This window comes from Podarcis bocagei (assembly GCF_964188305.1).
Source record: "Podarcis bocagei genome assembly, chromosome: 11".
Taxonomy (NCBI): Eukaryota; Metazoa; Chordata; class Lepidosauria; order Squamata; family Lacertidae; genus Podarcis; species Podarcis bocagei.
In genome coordinates this window covers 48,526,037-48,544,715 of record NC_138136.1, presented here as the reverse complement: position 1 = coordinate 48,544,715, position 18,679 = coordinate 48,526,037, and the positions used below count along the sequence as shown (strand labels likewise).

At 43.8% G+C, this 18,679-nt stretch overlaps 1 protein-coding gene across 4 annotated transcripts in view; it reads left to right on the top strand.

The window, feature by feature from the left end:
• The window catches only part of SPEF2 (sperm flagellar 2), a 98,159-nt gene that overhangs the window by 33,685 nt on the left and 45,795 nt on the right, over positions 1-18,679 (top strand). For all 4 annotated transcript variants that reach the window (XM_081212606.1, XM_081212605.1, XM_081212604.1 and 1 more), the window contains exons 15-24: positions 2,177-2,280; positions 4,193-4,446; positions 5,680-5,773; positions 6,839-6,996; positions 8,283-8,444; positions 10,723-10,922; positions 12,194-12,321; positions 12,421-12,559; positions 14,670-14,807; positions 17,471-17,631. In XM_081212606.1, the coding sequence (XP_081068732.1) occupies positions 2,177-2,280; positions 4,193-4,446; positions 5,680-5,773; positions 6,839-6,996; positions 8,283-8,444; positions 10,723-10,922; positions 12,194-12,321; positions 12,421-12,559; positions 14,670-14,807; positions 17,471-17,631 (1,538 nt within the window). The remainder of the gene's footprint in view (positions 1-2,176; positions 2,281-4,192; positions 4,447-5,679; positions 5,774-6,838; positions 6,997-8,282; positions 8,445-10,722; positions 10,923-12,193; positions 12,322-12,420; positions 12,560-14,669; positions 14,808-17,470; positions 17,632-18,679) is intronic.

Here is an 18,679-nt window from a genome sequence, read left to right as displayed (position 1 = left end):
GTGTACACACAATTTGTTTTGGCTCATTCATTTGTCCCCCTGCAGGTTTTTGAGGTACTACAAATCCCTGCAAATTCTGTTTACTCAGTTGTGGGATTGAGTGTGAACACCTCAGGAGGCAATACCTCTGCAAAAAGCACTCTCTAATAAAACTACTGTATTTTTTGCTCTATAAGACTCACTTTTTCTCTCCTAAAAAGTAAGGGGAAATGTGTGTGCGTCTTATGGAGCGAATGCAGGCTGCGCAGCTATCCCAGAAGCCAAACAGGCAGAAGGATTGCTGCTTTCACTGTGCAGTGATCCCTCTTGCTGTTCTGGCTTCTGAGATTCAGAATATTTTTTTTCTTGTTTTCCTCCTCCAAAAACTAGGTGCGTCTTGTGGTGTGGTGCGTCTTATAGAGCGTATAATACGGTAGTTTTTTTAGTCTTGACAAGTGTTTCATTTACAAAACAAAAACCACCCATCAATTTACCACTACCCTTCTTGGTTTTGCTGACTATGCTGGGGACTGTAGCTCAGCAATAGTGCACATAAATTTGTTTTCAGAAGCCTTTTCTAAAGTGCCCTGCATTTTGAAAGGGGCTTTACCTGTCCCACACATATATGACATCAGGTGCAGGATAGGAGGGTGTGGCCTGGAAGAAATGGCCTCATAGGCCAAATGGGGATGCCCACAGGTTCGCTACCTCTGTGCCAAGTTCTCACGTTGCATCCCTGGTAGAGCAAATTAACCCATAATCTTTCCCAGAGTTTTCTGAATATCTGAACTCACCCGTATCTCATCCTTTAATTGTCCATTTCTCCAGGTCAGGGCTGGGCAACTTTTTTGGCTCATGGGCCAGATCTTTATCTGCTCCCACCCCCTTGGGTTAGCAGGACAACCCACCTGTCAATCACATGGTGTCATTCTGTGACATCATGTGCTTGGCAGATGGGTTGTCCCACCCACTTACATGTCAAAATCCCTCATGCGCTGTTTTCCTGCTCAAATATGAAAAACAATTATATTTTGCTATCGCAAGCCATTTCAGCCTAAGTAGCACTTTTGATCCCAGCTGTAATCATATGTTTCCATTGACAGTTTCATTGACGCTAATGGGAGCTTCTCCCCAGGTAAATAGTGGGCATGGGGAGATTTGGATTTGAACTGCAGTGAGGAGCAAAAGGTAGAAGCCTGTCTACCCTCCTCCTCAGCCAGGGTTCCAGTGCGGGCCATTTGTAAAAGAAAAGTCCTGCACTCATGGGCAAAGCATGTGATTGACCTCACATGTAGCTTGGCCCTTGGTTTTCATATAATTTTTGTTTTCAGGTGAGCTGGAGATGGTCATTGAATGGGTGCCAGAAGTTGAGCTAGGGGTAGGAACCAAACCAGGGGTGCTGAGCTAATGGTTCGGGACCAGGAAACAAGCAGAGAGCAATGAAAGACCTATCATTTCCTAGGCAAAGTTCCAGCCTTAACATGAAGTCTTTATAGCCTTTCTTGTGGAGGATAGTCAGTGGCTGGCCTGGGAGAACATGGAGTTATACCAGGGATAGGCAACCTAAGGCCTGGGGGCCAGATGCAGCCCAATCGCTTTCTCAATCTGGCCCACGGTCAGTCCGGGAATCAGCGTGTTTTTACATGAGTAGAATGTGTGCTTTTATTTAAAATGCAACTCTGGGTTATTTGTGGGCCATAGGAATTCATTCATTTTTCCCCCTTCAAAATATAGTCCGGCCCCCCACAAGGTCTGAGGGACAGTGGACCAGCCCCTGCTGAAAAAGGTTGCTGACCCCTGATTTATACAGTCAGTGGGGACATTTTTTCCGACTGGGAATAGAAAGAGCAGGGCAGGAACAATTCTGAGTAGGAATCAAAACTGAGTCAAAGGGTCTAAGATCCTCCCCATGCCATTTTTCTGCTTTGGCTCCCCCACCCCACCTCACAAGCTATTTTCAAAAGGAAAACCAGTCATGCAAGTGCAAACCACAGGAATAGATATAGTTTGGCCTTAAGTTGTTTAGCAATAACCTCAGTGACATCAGGCTGGTCTGTCTTGGCCAAATGTCTTGCTCTCTATTGAAGTTAGAGAACTTCAGTTACAAATAGGTGTGTTTCTATTCCTCTAATGAAATTAATGTACAATTGCCAAGGTTTCCTCTCCTTGTTTAAATTTCTCCCATAAAATTCCACAGCTTTCGATTCGCGCTCAGCTTGGTGCAGCAGCAGAGAGCTTATTAAAGAAAGGAAAAAGCATTCCAGATGAATTGCTAGTTGGCATCATGGTGGAGGCTATTAGGTATGGAATAGATGACTCTGCATGACTCTGTTTGAATGTGGTTAAATGTGTCTGTTGTTAGGGTCAGGCTTTGCCATCATTACGATGAAGAGTAAATTGCTCTGGTAATAACCACTCATTAAAATAATTGAGCCTATTTCTAGAGGGAGATGCTATTCATCACCCCAGGAAGAGCAACCTTATTTGCCATGCACATATAGATCAGAAAGCATTACAGTTAATGCTCACTGAATAGCTTTCATCTTTCCCCATTCCCCTTAAAAGAAAAGGTAGGAGCATGTATCCATGCAAAATTCTACATGATTTTAAGCAGACCTGAAATACTTGGTGTAAATACCAGGGAAGGGTCCATTGTATTAAAATCCATTTTTTCTTGATTTTCTCTTGGGGTTTTTCTTGTCTATTTAGACAGGGGGAGTTTTCTGTGAAGAGGCTTCAGGGCATTGCAGACACCACAACCAGTTATTTTTGGAGAAGCTAGATTTATTAGATTTTTATTCCCATGTTATTTTTATTTTCTGATAGGCAAAAGCTGTAGTCGAGCCTATCTTGTGGAGTCTTTTTAGCACGGAGATGCACAATTTGTCATCCACAAAGACAAATGCAATCCTTCAGCCCAATATTGCGGCCTTCTAGGTGCTTGACAACACCCCTAGGTGCTTGCCATCCCTGGTAAGCAACCAGAGCAAAAGGTTTACTGAGTACCTAGATGAATCCGTTCAGCTTTGCAGATCACAAGTTGTACAGGTACAAGACCTTTAAATACCCCTTTCAGTTTCTTGTACCTGTACAATGAAGCCAATGTGCTTTAGATATGTTCAGTGGTTAACTATTAGTGCTCTTGGAGAAGCTATGTCATGGAATCATAGAGTTTGAAAGAACCATGCTAGCTGGAGTATGTAATGGGTTAAAAAGGCATTCTGAAAAGCAGTCATGGGAGGTTGCTAGTGGGTGTTGGTGGTAAGAGGCTGCTTAACCACCACCCCTGCCTCCAGCTTCTAGTCTACCTGCAAAGTGTGCGATGTCCATATGGGGATGGTCTATTTGTAATCCTAGTAACACCCCTTTTCAGGGAACAGGGTATAGCGTAGCCTTACTTCATTTGGGTTTAATGGTCATATTTCTAAGGAATATGAAGTATAAAATGTTATAGCCAATGGACTACAGTAAAAATAGCCTTTGCCACCTTCTCATGTTCAATTCCCTCACTTGGTGTGAGACACAAGAATATGTTTTCATCATCTTGTGAATGTAACTGAAGTGTATAGTTGATTGTACTCTTCAGTTATCTTGGCCTGGTGAAGAATCATCTGCTGACCATGCTGTGCATGGGGAGCACAAGCCATGGGCAGGCACCCTCGTTTGGGCTAGTTGGGCCAAGAATCGGACCTGAAAGAAGGCAGTTTTCTATGCACGATATTGCGGAATCAGTTTAATCTCCTCTGCCTTTGTATGTATACCAGCCATTCAAAAGACTTTGCTAGATTAGATTTCTTCTAATCTATTAGACTCCCATAAAGAGAAATTTGGACTAGCACTACAAATGTGGCAATGCTGAGTCGACAAAGAAGTTGATTTGGGTGTGTGGCATCTGTGTTCATGGAATGAAATTCAGTTCAGGAGACCACCCAGCAGAAAACAGTAGTCTTTCCATGTGGTTTGTTTTTAGCCTTGGCTCAGCTGAAATGTTCTTTCTCCTCCCCCCACCTTTTCTTTTCAGACATCTTTATTTCAGTCTATATTCTTCTAGAACTCTTTTGAAATATTTAAATCTGCCTCTTTTAGGATCTAATAGAGTTTGAAAGAACCATGCTAGCCGGAGTATGTAATGGCAGAGGAAAATTATTTGAGTGCTGGAACAATGGTTAAAATCTTCCGAATGTGCTTAAGGTTGGTTCTGCTTTTCCTTTAGCCGACTGCCACCAGAAAGCGGCTGGATCTTGGATGGATTTCCGATGACACTGAACCAGGCCAAACTGCTTGAAAAGGCACTGACAAGGCGAGATCCTGACCAGACAGAAGCAATGGCTAAAAACTTTAAACCTGTGTTGGTTCCAGATCCATCAGCTCTAAAAGAGCCAGCTGTGCACCCACCTGCTCTTGACTTTGCTATGTTGCTTGAAGTTTCAGACAACACTGTGCTGAACCGGGTGGCATTTGCCAAGCGTAAGTTTAAAGTTCAATGCATGCGATTAAGGCACAAACCCGTACTGACAGATTCACATAACTGTGCTAATTGCTACTATTCCACAATGGCCTATTGCCTGTGGATTTGTGGTTACGGCTTTGTCTGTAGATTTGTGGCTGAAGACAGGAGATGGCACATCCATGGCATTAGATATTCATATGGATCAACCAAGACCCTCACCAATTTTCAAGTCATCTGTGGGCACTGGCGGAGGAAGGGGGGTGCGGTAAGTGCAGCCCGCATCAGGTGTCACCCGGGGGGTGACATCACTGTGTCACCCCCTTGGAATGCTTGCCTCAGGCAGCACCCCCCTGGGACGCTAGCCCCGCCCCCAGGTGCACAACTAGCTCCTCCTCTATCTGTGGGGTGTGCACGGGAAGTTTGTGAACCACTGGAACAGACAGCAAATGCACTCCAAAAATCTTACCTCCCAGTGGGACCTGTAACAAATGAGATCCTCACATCTCAAAAAGAGTGTCCTGTTCATTGTGCCAGCCAGCCAGCCAGCCAGCCATGCATTCTTTCAATACACTCAATTTTACCCCACCTAGGCTCTCCCCCGGATTACACAGCTGGAACATAATCCAGGGGACAGCAAGGTTTACCTTGCCTGGGCCAGATCGGTTCTGCGGAGATCCTTCGCGCCCACGTTTTTCGGCGTCTGCGCAGATGCGATTTCCGGCGCCGTGGAAGCAAGTTCCTGCACCGGTGTGCCCGGGACTTGCTGAGCGGGCAGCTAAGTTCTGGGGCAGCTTGTGGGCTGGTTAAATGGCCTCTGTGGGCTGACCCCTGACATAATCCATTCTAAGAGTCACATCTGTTGCACCCACTTTTGTCTCTGGCCTCGCCCACCACTGCTTGTGGGATGTTGCTTACAAGGGAATGTTGCCCTTGAGGTGAATAAGGTTCCTCATTCCTGCCTTAGGCTTTCTTTCTTTCTTTCTTTCTTTCTTTCTTTCTTTCTTTCTTTCTTTCTCTCTCTCTCTCTCTCTCTCTCTCTCTCTCTCTCTGCTCTTTTGTAAACACTGGTGTGTGTGTGTCTCCGTCCCCCCCGCGCAGCATGCCAATACCTTGCTCATCAACGTTCCTCAGTGGGCTAGTTTTGTCTGAAAAAGTTTCCCCACTCTTGCCTTAAACCATGTACTATCGAAGCATTCTCCCTGGAAATTTCCTTCCCCAAATTGTTATTTTTTATATATTTTGCTGAACAGCCGACTCCCATCAGGGCAGGCTAGGAGAAGGTGATCAAGTTCAATTCCATGACGCAGAAAAAGATGATTCTGTGAGGAGCCAGATGCAGCACAGGTGAGTCAGTTACAGTCAATATGAGAGTCCTGTCAGATTTAGACTAAAGGTCCATTTAGTGTAACATCCTGTTCTCACGGCTGCCAACTAGAGACCTGTGGGAAGCCTGCAAGCAGGACCTAAGTGCTGTAGGATCTCCTCAGTTATGAGTCTCCTCAACTGGTATACTGAGGCATATTTCCTTAGACTCTAGTGGTGGAGCATAGCCCTATCCTCCACAAATTTATACAGTCTTTTAAAGCCACCTAAGATAATGGCCATCACCATGGGAGTGGATCCTATAGTTCAGAGGTAGTCAACATGGTGCCCTTCATATGTTGTTGGACCACCGCTCCCATCAATGCTAGTCAGCTCTTGTCCTTATGGCCAGTAGCCACAAATTATGGGAATTCTAGTCTGAAAACTTCTATAAGGCACCACAGTGACTATCCCTGCCATTATTTAACTGTGCTGTGTTGAAGTAGTACTTACGTTTGCCTGTCCCAAATTGTCCAATATTCAGCTTCATTGCATGGTCCTAGGTTCTACTTTCTCCACGGCATACGTAATCCACCCTCGCCACCTGGCCCTTCTCCCAAACTTGCCCGGCTGCTTAAATTGTGTGTTATTTTGGCTTGACACTTTGCCTCCTCTCTTGCCCATGGAACAAAATGAGTAAACAGCCCCTGTGTGGTCTAGCGAGCAAAGTATCAGACTAGGACTAGAGAGAACCAGCTTGAAGTCCACTCTCAGCCAGGAGTGCTCTGATGGTGTTTCCTGCTTGGCAGGGGGTTGGACTCGATGGCCCTTGTGGTCTCTTCCAACTCTATGATTCTATGATTCTAAGCTCCCAGACTTTAGGCAGAGAAATTGTACTTGGCCCAACTTCCTGGATGAACATCAGAATCCACAGAACTAGTAGATAAATGCCAAATGAGGAATCTGATAATATGCCATTCCACCAGTGTTTTAGGGACATTCTGCTGGAACTATCAATAGGCATTAAGTCATTTTTATTTTTTTATTTATTTGGGGATTTTGAAAGCTTCTCTAATACCTGATTTGTGTGTGATTCTGATTTCACAGAATTATAGGTTTCCTGGAGACATGGCCCAAGCTAGAAAACTGGTATTCTGAGCAGCAAAATATATTGATAAAGGTCAATGCAGAGACAGAGGAGAATCTTATGTGTCAAAGGGTAAAAGAAATTATAACGGAAGAAATTGTTAAAATCCAAAATAAAAGTAAGTAATGCTATTCCCGTGCTTATATGAATGTTTACAAATACAAATATTTACATATTTAAAGGGCTTTCAATAATCTGACTGAATTTTTTCATGTAATGGGATAAAGAAATAGTCCACAGTGTGGCAATGAATACCCTTCCCTCATATCTTTACTTCCCCAGACCTTTGGGCTGTAACTAGCTGGGGGCAAATAAGAAATTCAAATCTGTTTTCATTTAAAGGCAAGCCCACCTAATTTGCTGTTTCTGAAACAATAAGTGAACTGAAACACAGCCATTTTTCTCTGAATTTTGCACCACAGTTTGCCAAGCAATATACACAAAAATGCATATACTAGGATAGAGTGCACATAAAATAGATATATTAGTGAAAAGGAAACAAGGGTGAATTATGCTAGGAGAGATTGCTTTGCCAAAATTATTAAGCAAAATTGCATACAAAAATGTGTACATTAAGAGAAATTCACTTACAGAATTTCATGAGGACTTTAAAAAAAATGCAAATTGATGCAGAAATTTGGAGAATTTAACTTAAGATTAGAAGAATGAGAAGTTAAGAAGAACTGAAATTGAAAGATTCATCCATCCCTATAAATAGTTCATAATTTGATTTATGCAAGGTGTACCAAGATGATTGATTGATTGATTGATTGATTGATTGATTAAAAAGTGTTAAATACACAATACCCATGCAGCAGGGAAAATCAGCTGGCTATTCACACACCATTTCCCCCTCACCAAAGGCATGAATAAACAAGGGTGCTTTTAAATGTTGGTGGAAGGATGTCAGTGCTGCAGACAAGCACAACTCAATCAAGAGGGAGTTCCATGAAGCCACCACAAAGAAGGCCGCGTCTTCTGTTACCACTGCAAATGGAGCAATGCTCCCCATCCCCCGTATCTTAAAACTCAAGCCATCGGGTATTAGGGGAGGGGCTCTTGCAGGTAACTGTACCTCAAGCCACTCAGGGCTTTTAGTATTAACCCCCAAAACTTGAATTGCCAGAGATCCCACAATGCATTCGGATACAGTGTGACGCGATCCCACTCTGTTGCCCTGCTTAATGAATGGGCGGCTGCATTCCAGACCATCTTCAAGGGCAGCCCTGTGGTGGAGTGCATTGCAGTAATCCAACAGTGAGCAAATCCTTGGAGTTTATGCATTGTATCCATTGTCTGGGACATCCTGGGGAGTAACTTTCTCAAGTTGCGTACCAGCAATGTGGCAGAGAGATAACGGATGTACAGGTTTGTTGTTGATTTGTATGTGTTTTGCTGCTGAAGGAAAAGAAGAGGAAAAGAGAGAAGCTGAAAGACTGCAAGCGCTAGAAGCTGCCAAGCCTTTGCCACAAGAAGAGGTTCCGGCAGTCACGGTAGAAAAGGTGGAGGAACCTGCCCCTGCTCCCTCTCCAGAAGTGCTGGAGCCGCCACCTGCAGCACCTAAAGGTTGGTGGTGAATCATATAAATACACTGTAAATCAATCATGAATTCAGGAACCGTAAAATGAGCTGAGAACTCTTTTTTTTTTTAAAAAAAGTGACAAACTGCAACTTCTTTCTTTATTTGCACACATGCAAAAGAAATCCTGCTGGTCTTTTCTGCAAATTCCTCAGCTATTTAGCCTACAGAATAACTTCCTTTCAGTTTGAATTTCACTCCAGGGGCAACATAGGGGTGTGGAAGCCCTTTCTGAGGTATTCCACCCCTCGTTTTGAAACTATTTGCTTCTGAAATTCTGCCTGCTGCTGAATTTGAAGCTCATCTGGGAGCTCCTTCCTAAGCAAAAGACTGTGAAGGATTTCAGGGCGGATGAAAGTTTAGTAACCTCTACTTGAACTGATGTAATATTTTACCTGTACTGACCTTATAGATCATGTGACTGGTCTGTTAATATATTCTTGTAAGTGCAACAAACAGGCTCTAAATGTCACAGATATAACAAGCACAGGTGCAAAATCTTAAGTCATACTTGGAGTAGAAATCAATGAATTTTGGGGAAAACCAAAAGAGATTCTGTAAGTCTAGCGACGTTTATTCTGCACGTGTTTTGATTCGATTTCAGCAGGTTTACTCTCAGCATAAGTTAGTTGGGTATCTCTTTCTATAATTAAGCTGAGCAAAAACCAGCAGTTCACATGTAAGTAGCCATTGGACCAAATCCATTTGAATAACTTTCCCTGCTGTAGCCAAGTGTATGATATGCTTGAGTATGGACAATGTTTTTTTGTGGCCTGTTATGGCTGACATTTTCCTGGTCTCTTACTGTGACTAAGAGGTTTGGAGTAAGCTGCCAAGACATTTCCGCCTGCCCCCCCCCCAACCCCTGCCTTCTCTTGTGCCTCTTCCCACTGGCCTTCCCTACCCCCACCCCAACAGCTTTAGTTAGGGGAAGGGTGTGATTTTGTGGGAAATGCCTTCTCCATTATTAAGGGCGAAGGTTCTGCTGAGAACCTTTGGCTGAGCTCTAGGGCTACATCTGCACCAGCCCTGACAAGATTACCTCCTAACCAGGGTTTGCAAATTAGCATCATGCTCTGCTTTCAGACCCCGGTTGTTGTTAACCCTTGTGAAAGTTGGGGCAGATGTAACTCATAGTTAAGGCATTGCGGGAAGTTTCGGAGCAGATGATTGTGAAAGAGGCAAAGGTGCCCTTAATCTCGCAGCCTGCTCCTGATCTCATAACCATGTTTAGAGATCTGGAGCGCTAAATGTGAGCCAGAGCTATGAGTTTAAACAGCTGCATATGCACACACTTTCTCAAACACATCATATTTCTGAAGTGGTGGCGGGGTAGGAGGAGAAATGGTCTTATAGAAGACTTGCAAAAGCCTTCTGAGCATGCACAGACATTCCATTCTCAAAAGGAACTTTGGGGAGTGGAGTTTCAAAATAAAGATCTGCAATTTCCCAAGTTACCAATGCATGCTCTTCTTAGGACTGGAGGAAGTTGGGGACAACCTGTGGTCCTATGGAAAGGGCCATAACCCAGTGGTAGAGCATCTCCCTTGTATGCAGGAGATCCCAGATTGAATCCCTGGCATCTGCAGCTAGGGTTGGGCATGTCCCCTGCCAGAAGTCAGTGTAGACAATAATGAGCTAGATGGACCAGTTAGGAAGCTTCTTTTATTCCTATGTTCCTCCACATGCTGTTGGACTACAACTCCCACCATCCCTGGTCATTGACCATGTTGGCAGGGGCTGGTGGGAATTGAGAGTTCAATAGAAGCTGGCAAGCCACATGTTCCCCACCCCTGTTTTAGGATTAACAGCCCTTGGGTTAACCTGGGGTGGGGGACTATAGCTTTCTATTCCTCTTGCTCAATGAGGAATAGGGGAGGTGAGAGAAAACCACACTTTTTAGAGTTCACATGTGCTGAAGTAGCTTAGAAGCAGCCTTCAACCTTAGCTTCAGTGGCTGCTGTCCCTCCTCCTCCGCCGCCACCCCCCTCCTGCAGTTTGTAAAAGTGTGAAAAGCAGACAGTGGGAGGGAAGCCGGCAGGTGAGAGAAGCTGAGCATCACAAGCGAAGGTGAAATTTGAAGTTGGTCTTGGCTCATAATGGCTAGCATCGTGTTTTCAAAGCCAGAGCATGGGGGTTTCCACTTCCAAACAAACCCCTCTCCCATCCCTCTCCACCCCTGCATAGAAGTGTGGTTCTGCACTGACGTGGCTCAGTTAACATGGGCCAGAATGTTTGTCTGATACATATGGAATTTCTCTACAGAGTCCCCTCCAGGAGAGTCACCCAAGAAGGGTAAAAAAGGAAAGAAAGATAAAGGAGACAAAGGCACTCCACGAGGGAAAGAGAAAGGGAAGACCGCTCCAGCTCCAGCTGAAGATATACCGCCTCCCCCTCCTGTAGAGCTACCTCGAATTAAACCAGGATCAGATGAATGGGTTTACGTTGATGAACCACTTCCTCAAGTATGGCAGTCCAAAATCAGCATTACATTATGGTGGTCTTCCTTCCTTCCTTCCCCACCCTCACCTTTGCCTTGATGTTTTGAATGGCTTCCAATGCCACGGTAAACATAAAATGGAAAAGGTGTTGCTGTTTTTTGCAAAACTGGTAGGCCAATTCTTGAGATAGGGAGAGTCGTATGGACTGCAGCCTCCCCATAGTTCGCTGTAGAAGGCAAGAAAAGTCTTAAAGCGAAGTTATTGGGTTGGATTTAATGTCATGCTACAACAGATGTTCTGTCAGCATAAACATTTCAGCTTGTCAGATGGAACGATTCTCCTTTCCTCCCCCTGTGTGCTTTTCTGGGGTTTCTCCTGGCTCCCCCTGGGCCAATTTGGGGGGGGGGAGATAAAGCCCCATTGCACAAGATGAGGCTTGTTAGATGAATCCCATCCATGGTGGTTAAGGATTTGAGTTAGGAGGAGGAATTTTAAAAGTGCAAAATAAGTAAAAGGATTGTTATTAGTATCCTCCTGCCCAATTTCCAAGGTGTTTAGTCATATATCCTCCATAACACCATTTGAGATAGTTTACTGAAAGACAGAAATTGGCTCAAGGCCACCCAGTGAGCTTGGAGATTTGAATTGAGGGCGTTCCCTTTCCATTCGTAATACTTTGCCTATAGCATGACATTGGCTCTTGCCAAGAAGGTGGCTGTGTCAAGCATAGTATCAGCATTGACATGGCAAGAAGGCATGGAAGTTGAGGTAGGAGAAGAAAATAAAATAAAAAGGTAGAATAATAATAATAATAATAATAATAATAATAATAATAATAATAATAATAATTAATAATAATTAATAATAATTTATTATTTGTACCCCGCCCATCTGGCTGGGTTTCCCCAGCCACTCTGGGTGGCTTCCATGGAAACCAAAATACACTAAAATATCACAGATTAAAAACTTCCCTGAACAGGGCTGCCTTAAGATGTCTTCTGAATGTCAGGTAGTTATTTATCACTTTCACATCTGATGGGAGGGCGTTCCACAGGGCGGGCGCCACTACTGAGAAGGCCCTCTGCCTGGTTCCCTGTAGCTTTGCTTCTCGCAATGAGGGAACCGCCAGAAGGCCCTCGGCGCTGGACCTCAGCATCCGGGCGGAACGATGGGGGTGGAGACGCTCCTTCAATAACTTATGGTGCAATAGCTTAATATACCCCCTTCCTGACAGCATTTTAGTTAGGCAGCCCATTGGTCGGCACATAAAACCAATGTCTTTTAAAACTTAACAGGAGGTGCCTGAATTTTTAGTTCCTTATTGGGAAACGGTGGAGAAAACCTATAAGAATAACATCAAAGCCACACTTCGATGCCTCAGAGGTGAACAGCATGTCATCATTCATTATCTGTCACATGCTAGGTAAGCCAAGGGGATTTTATGACTCAATGATATGCACTGTTCCTGCCACCATCTTTCATTTGTTGAACCTTTGGCTTCTTCTCATTTTGTTGTGCACAGAAATCATTTCAGGGAATTCTTAACACGCCCCGACCACAAACAGGAGTTTGTGACTCAGTGGCAAGCCGATTATAACTCAGTGGCTGATGACCTGTGGGAAGACGATGAAACGAAAGAAGAGCTGCATCACAGGGTTACTGTAAGTGGCATCTGAAAGTGTTGGAAAGTGTTGGAGAGCCAGTGTGGTGTAGTGGTTAAGAGCGGTAGTCTCGTAATCTGGGGAACCGGATTCGCGTCTCCGCTCCTCCACATGCAGCTGCTGGGTGACCTTGGGCCAGTCACACTTCTGTGAAGTCTCTCAGCCTCACTCACCTCACAGAGTGTTTGTTGTGGGCGAGGAAGGGAAAGGAGAATGTTAGCCGCTTTGAGACTCCTTAGGGTAGTGATAAAGCGGGATATCAAATCCAAACTCTTCTTCTTCTTCTTCTTCTTGGATCACTTGCTGAGCTTTGTCGATCTGGATCTTGCCCTGGAGTAAACAAGAATGCAAAGAAAATAGACTGCAATTCTCAAGGGCCTAACTCTTGAAGTCTCTAGTGTTTTATCGGATAGAGAGCAAGCAAATCTGTCAATTTTGATTTTGCTCAGTTTCTCACCTTCCCAATCTGAATTTCAATCAGACACATTTCTGCATCAGTTTCTTTTTTTGAGGATTGTAAAAACCAGTTAGCAAGCATTTTAGTGTGTATTTCCTCTAATGCATCCATTTTCGTATGCAATTTTGCCGAATACTATAATGCATTAATAGTATAATTATTATAATGCATTGTACATTAATTTTATTAATATATGCATTTTTATGTATACTTTCCCCACAATATACACATTTTTGGAGGCTTCTTTTTGCCTGGAAAACTGCATGTGAATATCAAAGAATAGCTGCATTTGGGTTCACATACTGCTTTAGATGCCTGGGAAAGGTGTCCTGCAGTCAGAGGAGCACTGCGGCTCTCCAGTAGGAAGAGGAAATATTTGAGCCTCGTCTCCTGACTTTGGTGTGATATATCTGGTATGCCTGTACACTGGGGTGGAGAACCTGTAGTACTCCAGCAGTTGCTGGGCTCCAACTCCCATCAGCCCCAGCCAGCATGGAGAATGGTCAGAGATGATGGGAGTTATAGTCCAATATCTGGAGGGTCACAGGTTTCCCACTCTTGCTGTGCACCTTTTGCCTAAGACCTACGTAGTCTGCATGCATAGATGCAAGAGTTCTTGTGGCACAAGAGCAAATGCCCTTTTCAGTATACTTTTAGAAATTTTACTTGGCTGTGTCATTTCCATCAGTGCATTTTTGCTGTTTGCAAGACAGGCATGAAATCGTCACGTCGGATGATTAGACGTTAGATGCATGAGATCTTACATTGCAATACTGAGGAAGTGTGAGACTTTAACTTGAAATTAAGTAGCAAGAGAATGGGACTAGAAATCCAGCCCTACCACATGACATACCCAAAGCTTATCTCTAAATGCACATAGCTAACGTGGCTGCTGACCACAACACCTGTTTAAGTTACTGGGAAGAGAAATTTATGGTATCCTCTTCTCTGGCAGCTCAGTGACTCAGGCAGTAGAGTAATGGAAAAGGGAGTGGCTTAAAAAGGAGTAAAACCTGAAGCTTGGTTTGGTTCAGGGGGATATTTTTGCTTATTGTGGTAGAAGGCACCTGCTTTTTCTTAAGAAAAAAAAAATTCTCAGCCCTTATTCATAAACCACTGAGATGAAAGCCATTAAGATAAAAGTCACATCCATCAATATCTGAATGGGAAACTAAGTTATACAAATGTGCAGCGATATGAAAATTTGCAGGCTACATGTTTATGAAAGAAGAGAGACAACAGTAAAATAATCTTATTCCAAACTGGCATAGCTTTATTATTTACTGAGAAAGTTCCTGTTTTAAGACACGTTTTCAATACATTGCAACAAACTGCCATAGTAATGGCAAGTGTGGGAAGCCTTTGGCCCTCCAGATGTTGCTAAATCAAAACTCCCACCACCCCTGACCATTGGCCATGCTTGCTGAGGCTGATGGGAGTTGTAGTTCAGCAACATCTGGAAGGCCAAAGACTGCCCATGACAACACCGGGAGGGCACCCTATTGGTTAACCCTGGTGTGGGGCCTCATTTAGAGACTCATGTGTGAACTGGAACTAAATATCAAACATGCACTTAACTGTCGTTTTTATTTCTGTTGTGTTTTGGCAAAGCATTTTTGATGTTTTGGTACTTTTCATTTTTCATCTTTTCAGGACCTAGGAGATCGTCTGTGCGATATCTGTGAAAACAGGAGGGATGAAGCTGAGCAAGAGCGCAATGATATCATGAGCGATGGCTGGCTGCCAGACCGATTGGCACTTCTGATGAACCACATCTTTTCACTTATGCAGGTCTAGCAATATTATGTTGTTAGTGTATTTTTTTAATAGTCTAAATGGGGGAGGGGCTGACTTTTACACTGATGTGTGTTTTCAGCCCTTGACTGAAGCTATAACCTAACTAGGCCATTAGCGAAACATATTTAGCTACTCTATGGCTACGAGCAGCATCCTCTTCTGTGCAAATTGAAGAGTTAAGGTCTGGTAAGCTGCTCATTGCTTGTATTCTCATTGTGCTGCTGGATCCAGATGTAGCTGCACACATAGGGATGTAAGAAGGCATCTTCTCCCATTCTGCCTGTGTTTGTCACATGCAGCATCGTTTCCATTCATCTGCAGTTTGTCTTCCTCCAAAACCTATGTTATTTGTCTCACTGTCCACTGTAGCAAAACATTACTATCTTATTCCACCCCATTCATTTTAGTGCAAATGTAGGGGAAATGCAATCAGTTAGGTATTGTTTGGGGACTGAAAGCGACAACAACAGCAAATACCAATTGCATTCACTGGATTGGCTTCCTTTCTGGACACCAGCAATTTCAAGTCCTGTTTCTGCTTTCATCAGAATTCCCAGCAATTGTATCCATGCATCAGTGTTTATGCAGCTTGAGACTGGTTTGTTTATTAAAAAAAAATGTGTTGCACTTAGCTTATCAGTCTCCAAGCAGTTTACCAAAAAAAGAAAAAAATTGGGAAATGAAATTCAGATCGTTATCGCTGTGCAAATCAGTTTGCATTCCAGAATTCATTCTATGTAGTGCAAGGCCAAATTGGTTGCTGGTTCGTAGCTTTTGGCTCAGTTCTTTCTCATTTTGCTTCTGCCTTCCTCTGCTCTGCCCTTGTCTTGCTTTTGCTTCACTTTGTCTAGCCTTGCTTTGATCCCAGGACTTGACCCTCTGGCTTGGCAGTAGACGGATCTGACATAGAGCTAAAGAGCACGAGGCCTAAACCTCTGACCTGGTGTGCTTTTCTTCACAACTGGATAGCAACACTCATGTTGATTGGTTTGGGGTTCCCCCCTCCTGGCACACACATACCTTTGAGACTGCGGCTTTGTGAATTTTCCCATGAAAACACAGCACCGTTTTTGCTTTTCAGTTATATATTTAGAGGCTTCTGTTCTAATAATAAATCAAAAGTATGACAGGTGCATAATGCTTCTTGCCTGCACTTTGAAGGAAGAGATGCTCTGAACTTGCCAAAATCCGCCTGGCACAACTGCTCATTTAAGCACACTTATAGACTGAAAGTAAGGAGTTTGCATAAATGTGACGTAGGGCCAAAGCAGACCTTACAGGGCCACCATTCCCATGTGAGACCCATTTGCATAAAAAGCAGGGGAAAGAACATATTGGGAAAGGGAGCTGAACCTGCTTGCTGTGCTTTATCTCAACGGCTCTACGTCCTCCTCCATTTCCAGCTGTGATAGCAGAAATAAACAAGGAAGGGAGAAGAAGTGGAGCAACAAGGAACATAAAACACAGGAGGAGGAAGGGCTCAGCACCTCCCATTTGCTCTGCTTTTACAAGCAGATCCACCTCCTGCTTTATGTGTGAATGGGACAGACACATATGTGAATGGGCCAGTATCACATTTATATGTGAGAAAGATCATAGCTCAGTGGTAGAGCGTCTGCTTTGCATGCAGAAGGTCCTAGGTTCAATCCCCAGCATCTCCAGTTAAGACTGGGAGGGAACCCTGCCTGAATTCCTGGAGAGCCACTGGCAGTCAGTGTGGACAATACTGAGTTAGATGGACCAATGGTCAACTCAGCATAAGGCAGCTTCCTATATTCCTCTGTGTGAATGGGCCAGCATGGCACATCGTTTGGCCCTCTTTTTTCTGAGCAGAAGAGTGACTTCTAGGGCCATTGTAGTTATCCTTTGCTACCTGGCCCTTAACCTGAGGTAAGAGAATGGGAGTAGGCCAACGGATTGCACATGCTCTCCCCACATTCAGATTTGCCTCCCCACCCTCTGCTAAGTTCCAATCATGGCTAGTCACCAGGGTTTGAAGGTGGCTGCAAGTGGGGTTAGTAGCAAACCCTGGTTAGCAGTAACCCTGGTTAAAGTCAGTGCACAACAAAGCATGTTTTAGATTGATGGTGAGGAGAATTAACAAGGGAGATGAGAAGCAAAGGGGTAGGGATAGGAGAGTACAGTCTTTTGGAGAAACCCTCAACCACAGTTTCCAAAAGTTCCTCAAGTTTCTGGGGGAAGGAATGCAACAGTTACAACTGTATAGTTCTGGTATGGGTAGCATAGCGAAGGACTTTCTTGGTTGTTGTTAAAGAGAACATTAGGATTCTTTGGCTCAAGCTAGAAAAGGAAAAGCAATAGCCCCATATCTCTTCCTCAAATTTGCACCATAAAATCCAGTTGTGAAAAAACACATAATGGGATATCATTGCATCACATAACACTTTGAAGTTACAAGTGAAAGGGTGGAAATATGTGGCTGCTGCACAATCATGGTTTGTCCTCAGTTGTGACTTTAGTATGCTTGGTCCTAAAATTATTTAAATATTGGGTCCATTCTTAGAATCTATCCCCCTCCCCCTCCCCACTATAGCATTTTGATGTTTTAGGAACTGCTTTCTGAATTATCCATGGAGATAAGGTGTCAGGAAATACTTGAATAATTTCTTGTTTTGTTTTCCTGATATATCATGAAGAATGAACTGGACCGTTTCCAGGATACCAAGAGGCTTTTGCATGACTACTATAGAGGAATGGAAGGCAAAATCCCAACAGAGACCAGCAATGAGTTTACCAGAATACCTTTGATAGACCTAACTGATAAAGAACAACCCATGGAAGAGGCCAAGACTAGAATGTACATTTAAAATTGTGGTATTGTAATAATCACTGGATGTGGGGGTGGAAAGAGGAAGGGAGAATATAACTGATTTGGGAATAGAGTAAGCTATGTGCATGGCTGGGGAAGTGTAAATAGCTCAGTAGTCAACCTCACACTCAAAAGATTCCAGGTTTAATCTCTGGCATTTCCAGTTGCAAAAAGGGAGCTTAGAAAGCAGATATTGGTAAATACTTCTGATCAAGACCTTGGAGAGCTGTTGCTCCTGGTCAGATGGACCATTGGTCTGACCTTGTGTAAAGTGGCTTCTTATGTTCCGATAGTACACCTGTGAGAAGAATTAAAGGTGACAGCTTTAGGTATTATGGTTGTAGTGAAGTAAACAGTTACACTCTTTGTGTAATCAATATAACTGAATTCATAAGAAATAAAAGCCTGGAGGCAGGTGCATGCATCCTATACTTACCCTCTCCACCGATCATGAATTATATGCACACTGTACACTCATGCACAATGCAGTGAGGTGTGTGCGCACATTCACAAACACACAAAATACCTATGCTTTGCTCCTGGACACTCACCGGGTTGCTAAAGTGCAAATTCAAACCCGGATCTGATCACCAAATGAACACAGGTACTTGTACAAATGCTTGCATAAAGACAGAATACCAAGCAGACACCTTTTCCCTAAGCTCAGATCTCTGTCCTTGCAAGCCAAGGGTCATCCCCCTCTTGCTGCCCTCTCTTTCCCCCAGTGGCTTGAGTTCCCTGGAAGGAGGGATTGGTTGTTATGCCACTCTGGGAACTGTAGCTTTGTGAGGGGCACAGGGAGTCTCCTAATACCTCTCAGAACCCTTACAGTTTCCAGGATTCTTTGGGGGAAGCCATGACTGTTTAACACGGTATAAAACTTCTTGAAATGTAAGGTGCAGATATGGCCTAGGTTTTACAAGTGCCATCAGGGAACGAGAGTAAGATTTGGGTTCCTTCCCACCTCACCTTCAACAGTACAGGCAGGATGTTGAGTGTAAACCTTACATAGATGAGTATGGGTCACTATCCATCC